At 29.4% G+C, this 6,959-nt stretch overlaps 1 protein-coding gene across 3 annotated transcripts; it reads left to right on the forward strand.

Annotated features, from left to right (window-relative positions):
• Positions 1 to 949: 949 nt before the first annotated feature.
• Positions 950 to 4,316, forward strand: LOC122516937 (testis-expressed protein 47-like). 3 transcript variants are annotated; one of them, XM_043635177.1, is made up of 8 exons: positions 960 to 1,050; positions 1,463 to 1,535; positions 1,624 to 1,689; positions 1,773 to 1,874; positions 2,095 to 2,205; positions 2,307 to 2,465; positions 2,576 to 2,744; positions 4,196 to 4,316. In XM_043635177.1, the coding sequence occupies exons 2-8, from the start codon at positions 1,467 to 1,469 to the stop codon at positions 4,300 to 4,302; spliced, it is 783 nt and encodes a 260-aa protein (XP_043491112.1). In that variant the 5' UTR covers positions 960 to 1,050; positions 1,463 to 1,466; the 3' UTR covers positions 4,303 to 4,316. The 3 variants fall into 3 exon arrangements, with proteins under 3 accessions (XP_043491113.1, XP_043491112.1, XP_043491114.1); XM_043635178.1 differs by lacking the exon at positions 1,463 to 1,535 and having other exon boundaries at positions 950 to 1,050; XM_043635179.1 differs by lacking the exon at positions 2,307 to 2,465.
• Positions 4,317 to 6,959: the final 2,643 nt, after the last annotated feature.

The following is a 6,959-nucleotide window of genomic DNA, read 5'->3' on the forward strand; positions in this document are numbered from 1 at the left end:
TTAATGTAGTTCTTGAGAAAATAATTAAGAGATAGAATTGTTATTATAAGCAAATCATATGTGCTATGATAAGCTATGTATATATGTGTATGTGTATATGTGACTATACACATATATATTTACATATATACATATAGATATATTAATGTTAAAGTAATATATTTACTATTGCAACTGATACTTAATGATTATAAAAAAAGTACATTAGTATAAATGGTATTATCATACCAATGACTTTCCTATGTAAATAAAATATAAGTTTTTTGTTCTTATTTCTTTCTGATTATAAAGTCATTAATTGTTATAAAAAAGGCACCTAATACATATATATATTTATGCATATATAGTGAATTACATGCCTTTTACAGAAACAACGATTTTATGGACCTAATATTCTACTACACTTAAGTTTTCTATGTCTAAAAAAAGTTACATTTGTTATATCATTGTTAATTATAATGCGTCATTATATTGTTGTTCAGCATAAAAAACATATGTAAGTTATATTGTATGATCTTAAATTTATTACAATGAATGCATACATTCAAAGAATTGTTTATCATTATTCAAAATGTTATAATAAAAAACTATTATTAGCAGACTGATTTTAATGAGTAAAATCTCATTTGAAATATGGGAAGGGGTTCAAATATTTTATCACTTTCTTTCTAATTAAAAAATAAATTTGATTATGCATATAAACTATTCTCGTGAAAAAACTATTTTTCACGAATATTTTTTCAGTTCGATGATATTTTGACTATACGTTTAGCTTTCGATTAGTATATAGGAGGAGGTGATTGTTAATTAGAAACAATTACTAATTACCTTTAATTAATTAGAATTATCCGGAGCCACGTCTCGTCGACTAGAACGGATAAAGCCTTCTGTTTATTGTAACGAATTTAAACTGCTCGTGTGACGTATGCGCATTACCTCACTTTCCACATATGGCAACATATACAAACCTTTGATCGACTTTGGTAGTTATCGAAACAGTCGTGTTTTGAATTTCGCTCGATTAACAACGAAACTTTATCCTCCGTCTAGGTAAGATTAAATATTTTATATTTTCCATTATTTAAACAATTTAATATATATGTAGAGTATAATTAACTAATATTTAAACAATAGTATATTTGTTTATATAATTTATTGCTCGTAGCATACGTTTATTGTGAAATAATATAAATTTGACATTTTAGTTAACCTTATTTTAGTTAACCTTAAATTTGTTGTTGTCGAGCGGTGTTAATTAAAAAAGTATATATCTAAAAAATATGTGTGCATTTTTAATACATTAATTACTGGCTTTCAATTAATATACTTTACATCGCCAATCAATTTTTCATTGATTTCAGTTAATGTCAATTAAAAAATCTGCTCTACATTAATGTTATTGTTCAACTTTTAATAATTTTTTTTCTTTAACATTTTATTTATTTCATTATTATTTTAATAGCTAAATGATGACAGAAACAACGAGAAAAAGTTTATTAGATGTGGTGGAAGGAAATTTAAAGTCTATTAATTATGTAAATATGTGATTATATTTTTTGCTTTATCTTTATCTTTTTATATGTAGAAACAAAATTTGATAACATAGATTTGTGTAATTTTCAGAGTACGTACATAACAAGACTTTTGTATTTTGGAGAATATTTTCACAGTTCGGATGAATTGCAAGAGGTTGATTTCAAAAATTACATTCAATATATATTAATTTTAATGGTCGTTGAAATTTTGACACAATTGTACATTGTATTCTTTAGGTAATGGGGAAGATTGTTAATGCACTGAACGGGAATTCTAATGAAAATTTCATAACCGGTTTGTTGCTCGTTTATCCAAGATTTTACATGCATCTGTTGGAGGTATGTTTTGACATATTGTACAAAGAAAATAATAATAATCTTAATCGTTTAATAAGTTTAATGCGTTAAGATTATTATATCAAAAATTGAGAAAGGAGAAATGAGATTAAATTAGATGGGATCAAGCGAGATGAGATGAGATAATAAGAAAGGGGTGAGAGAGAGAAGAAGACAACAAAAGACAAGCACTGATGTAACTTAATTCTATAAATTCGGATAGGCGCCCGAAGACATCATTTACATGCATTTCAAGGATATTTATGAGAATAAGAACAAAGAGGGAAAATTTGGGAAAGCTATTATTTTACTTACGTGTCACCACGTTTATCACGTGAGTCTTGAACGTAAAATTTATAGCAAACTAAACGTTTTGATTTTTAACGTAATTTACATTTGTAAAAATCAGATACATTAATTTATATTATATTATAGAGATTTTTTATTGATTGGTATCACGTCTACACGCTAGCACCTAGTTTATTGGAAAAGATTGAGAATCAAACATTAGAGGAAATTAAAAAACAAATTTCTAATTGCTGTATCAAATTTTATCACCTGTGCGAATACATATCAACAGTAATGCGCGAAAATGTGAATAAAAAAATAGACATATATATATATATATATATATATATATTTATATTTTAATGTAAAGAAAAAGAAAGAAAGAAAAAATGAAGTACTTTCTTCTTTTCTGATAGGCGGACGAGGTTGCTGAGCTTTTATTTAATTTAAATGAAAAAATACCTCAATATCTTCCAGAGATGACCGTATTGGAATTTTTGTTAAATGTAAAATCAAACGTATTGACGATAGTCGAAGATTATTTGCGAATTTACAGTGACGTACCGTTCATACAATTTTACGGAGGTAATTGTATTTCCATTTATTTTCATCTTTTTATTTCGTTTCAACGATACTCGCAATTGGATTCAAGAGGATTTGATAAATTCCGGGCATTGAATAAAAACGATTATTTATTAGAGAATATTTACAATATCAAAAAAACCATTTTTTTTTCTTCTTTTTTTTTATGAGGATACACAAAGTAGGTATTGGATGATACTAAACTAATTATACATATACATATACAAATTTCAGTGTTTTTTTTTTCCTGGCAGAAAGCAACCACCGGTCAAGCAGTACGGTTCGACGATATTCTTATTCTAACGAATCTCGTTATTTCTTATACGAAATGAAATCATGGATCGTATAGTAGTTTGACAAATATGATCGTGCTCTTTTTTTTTAGTGCTAATGATCGGCACTACTTTTTTTCGAACTTGGTCGTTCGCGATAGAAAAAAAAAAGCACTTGGACTCGCGTCTCAACACGTTCTATCTAACGTACGTCAGTTAATGGTTGGATTAAATTACGTTATTATCTTCCATTGATTTTTTCCTCTTCTTCTCTTTTTTTCTTTTTTTTTTTTTTCAATATTTGGTTATCAGGAAAAATGTGAGAGAATAAGTTATCTGTATTATGTTGTTTCTTTCGCCATGTTGAAGATAAAAGTTTGGATTGCATTTTACAAACGGGATACACGATACCTCGATAAATTGTTCGCTCTTGCTAAGAGCGTATATATGTATATATGTATATATGCATATACATATAGTATATAAGTACGTGTATACTCTTTATACCGTTGAAATTGTGAAATATTTTCCTAAGGAGTGTAAACATTTTCCAAGGTATTGTATTTCCAGTAAGTAACAATAGTATGTCAACGATACCGCAACATACCGGCTTTCCCATTCGAAATGAAACTTTCATAAGTAAATACATATCGCATATACTTGTGCGTTACAATGTCTCTTTCGGTAATGCTTACGCAACTTAATGCAAAGTTCAAACTTACGCAACTGATGTAATTATCATTTTCCTTGAGGTATTAGTAGTAGAGGATCTAATGAACGAAACTCACGCGGATAATAGTACCTTACGTTTTCACTTTGAAACTACGCGTTGCGCTCACCTTTAAGTAATTTCATTGTGTTACCTTAGAACTCAATTTCCAAACGGTATATCCTAACTTAGTTGTACATTCGGAACTTCGGGTTCGTCGCTGATGTACCTATAGACATGGATACGCGTTGGTATATACGTATGTATATGCGTGTGTGATTGTATTATGTGTATGTATGTATACATGTATGTAATCTGTATTCGTATTAATAGTCGACTGAATTCTATACGCAAGTACTTCTTTGCAATTCTGATAAGTATATTAGTTTGCATCTTTGATAGATATGCATAAAATGGCAAGGAGTCTCTCGAAGAAATGTAATTTTATCAAAATTGATACGATCACTTTACAGATACAATTTGGCCACCTCCGACGGATAATATTCCACGTTACGACGCGTTGGATAAGTGCGTCGATCGATTGACTGACGAAGATGATGTAATAAGGAAGAAAATATAAACTTCTTGATAAAATTGTATGATTAAAACGAAAATTATTCAATTTGACGAGATCATCGAACGTGTATATTTTATTTCTCTTTTATATTATTGATTTTCATCACGACAAGAATCGTAATTGGAATTTTTCTTCCACAAGATCTGTGTGTGTATGTATGTATGTATGTGTGCGTGTAAACAACATTCATGAATTAAAAATAAAGTTTGCGTATTTTTGTAATAATTGTATCGTCAACGTCATTTACGATTGATCTCGAACGTGCAACGAACAAAATTCGTCCGTTTTCTTTATTTTTTTTTTCTTTTGTGTGTTTTTTTTTATTTTGGTGCGTATCTCTGTTTCTTTTTCTCTAATTTCGTGTAAAATTTTCTTACAAGGATAAATTACGCATCTTCCAATTTAGCAATCACTAACGTACATATGTTAATAGTACATTCGATTATGTACCAACATCAATTCCATCAATGGCAATAATAATTAACAATTCGTTTAGTAAACATTATAGTCAGAGTTCTCAGAGATATAACTTAATGTCTAGCGATCGAGAAAGAACACATTCATTTAGAAGTTTAGAGAAACGTTCAGCTTCGACATTATTTTATTAACGAGCGACACGCGAAAACACCACTTTCTCTCTCTCACTCTCTCTCTCTCTCTCTCGTGTTCTATTTTCTTAAAAGACCAAATAACTTTTCCTAAGTAGATACTCCAATCTCTTTCAGGTTTTTTATTTCTTTTCTTATATAATTTTCTTCTTCTAGAAATGTTTGAAGTACCTTTACAAGTATTAATGTAAGTTTTTTCAGGTTTTAATCGTAAAAGTGGACATTTACAACACGAAGCAAAATATCGTCCACTTTCGATCCAACAACCAAACGATGCTTGTCTTCTTTTAGTCTTTTTAAATCGTGAAAATTGGTGGAATTTATTAATCTTTCTTTTTTTCTACGTTAGAACATAGGCGCAATCATCGTAATCGTATCATATCGTATCTTATCGATTGGCGCCGATGATAACAAAAATCGATAAATCGACGAAAGCTATACACTCGCACAGTTTTGCTCTTTTATACAAATTTGCAATCTACAGGAAGGAACCCACGGCTGAAACACGGTTGTATTGTAATAAAACGCGATCGAAACGCGCTAGTGCCCCCCCTTTTTTTCTTTTCCTTTGCGCTTTTTTCTTCTTTTTTTCTTTTTTTTTCTTCAAAACGCAGGAAATTTATTCGCAAGGGTTTACGAAGGGCATTTATTCTTATAACGATTAACGATACGTTCAGGTATAGTACAAGGGAGAGGTAACGGGAAATGACCTCCGATGATACATTAGATTTCCAACAAGATTTTCTTAAGCTTCGAAACAGGCAGTAATTTGTAGGACTATCGCAATTACGTACCACGAGTGAGACAGACTTAACTTAAGACTTAAAGGGTTTTACACCAATTTGGTTTTCTAGGGCGAACTAACATGAAAAGAACATTTCTCAAGCAAATTTCAAGTATTAACAATTTCTTTTTTTGTGCATTAAAATGAATATCTTTACATATAAATTATTACAACGTATTAAAAAATGACAAAAATATAAATTGTTTTGCGAGAAGCTTTTTTTTTCCGAACTAATGGAAATTATATCTCGAAAACCGTTCAACCGATTTCAATGAAATTTACATCACATTTTCTTTATATTATTATTTAAAATGTAGAAATTTATTTCTCGAAAAGAACAATTTTCTTTTTATGGTAATTTTCCTTAGAGCACCAAGGTGGTGTAATCCCTTTAAGTAAATCGGCATTCATCTAAGAATTTTAAAGATAAAGATTCATTCTTCTTCTTCTTATTATAATTATTTTTTGTTCTTATTTCTTTTTTTTTTCTCCTCTCTTTAAAAACAACGTTCATATTTGCGTCGTTAGTACGATTAATCGCAAAGGGAAAGAAATGTTATTTTCTTTTTTTTTTTTCAAGACATTATTATACAGTTAGTTAACGTTACAATAAAATCCAGAATATTTTGTAGACCGAAAGAAACCAGGGGATTTGCTTTTTTAATTTTGCACACACGGTTTGTTCTCTTTTTCATTTTTCTCTTTTTTTCTCTTTTTTTTTCTTTTTTATTTCCTTGCGCGAATGTGTTTAACTCACTTTAAACTCGTTCCTCAAACGTTTTGTTCGGTTTTCTTAGTGGAAAAACCAAACGATATGTTTCTATCGCGTTTCCTCGCATTCGATCCCCCCTTTTCCCAACCCAGTCTACTTCTTTAACTTTGACCATTTTCACTCACGTCGCGTTTGTTCTCAACGATTTTTTCACAATATCGCATTTAACAACGAGTGACCCTTTTTTTCTTGCTTTTTTTTTTTAAGTATAAGTTATTCTGGTTGCACGATTGAATTTTTTCTTTCTTTTATTTTTTTTTTGTTTTTTTTTTTTTAATTGCGTCTACGTATTCATTTTGTTTACTTACATCGACTAGACGAATTGTACAGTGTACCGTAATAAAAGTTGGATAAACTTTATGTATACTATTGATTTGTATAAAATATCTTCCATGTTTTAAAGGTATGTACATTACGTAAATTACGCGACGCTCTGCGTATGTGTTTTAATTCTTTTTTCCTTTTCTTTCTTTCTTTTTTTTTTCGTGTAATTATT

Source organism: Polistes fuscatus, unplaced genomic scaffold, assembly GCF_010416935.1.
Source record: "Polistes fuscatus isolate 324 unplaced genomic scaffold, CU_Pfus_HIC Scaffold2, whole genome shotgun sequence".
Taxonomy (NCBI): domain Eukaryota; kingdom Metazoa; phylum Arthropoda; class Insecta; order Hymenoptera; family Vespidae; genus Polistes; species Polistes fuscatus.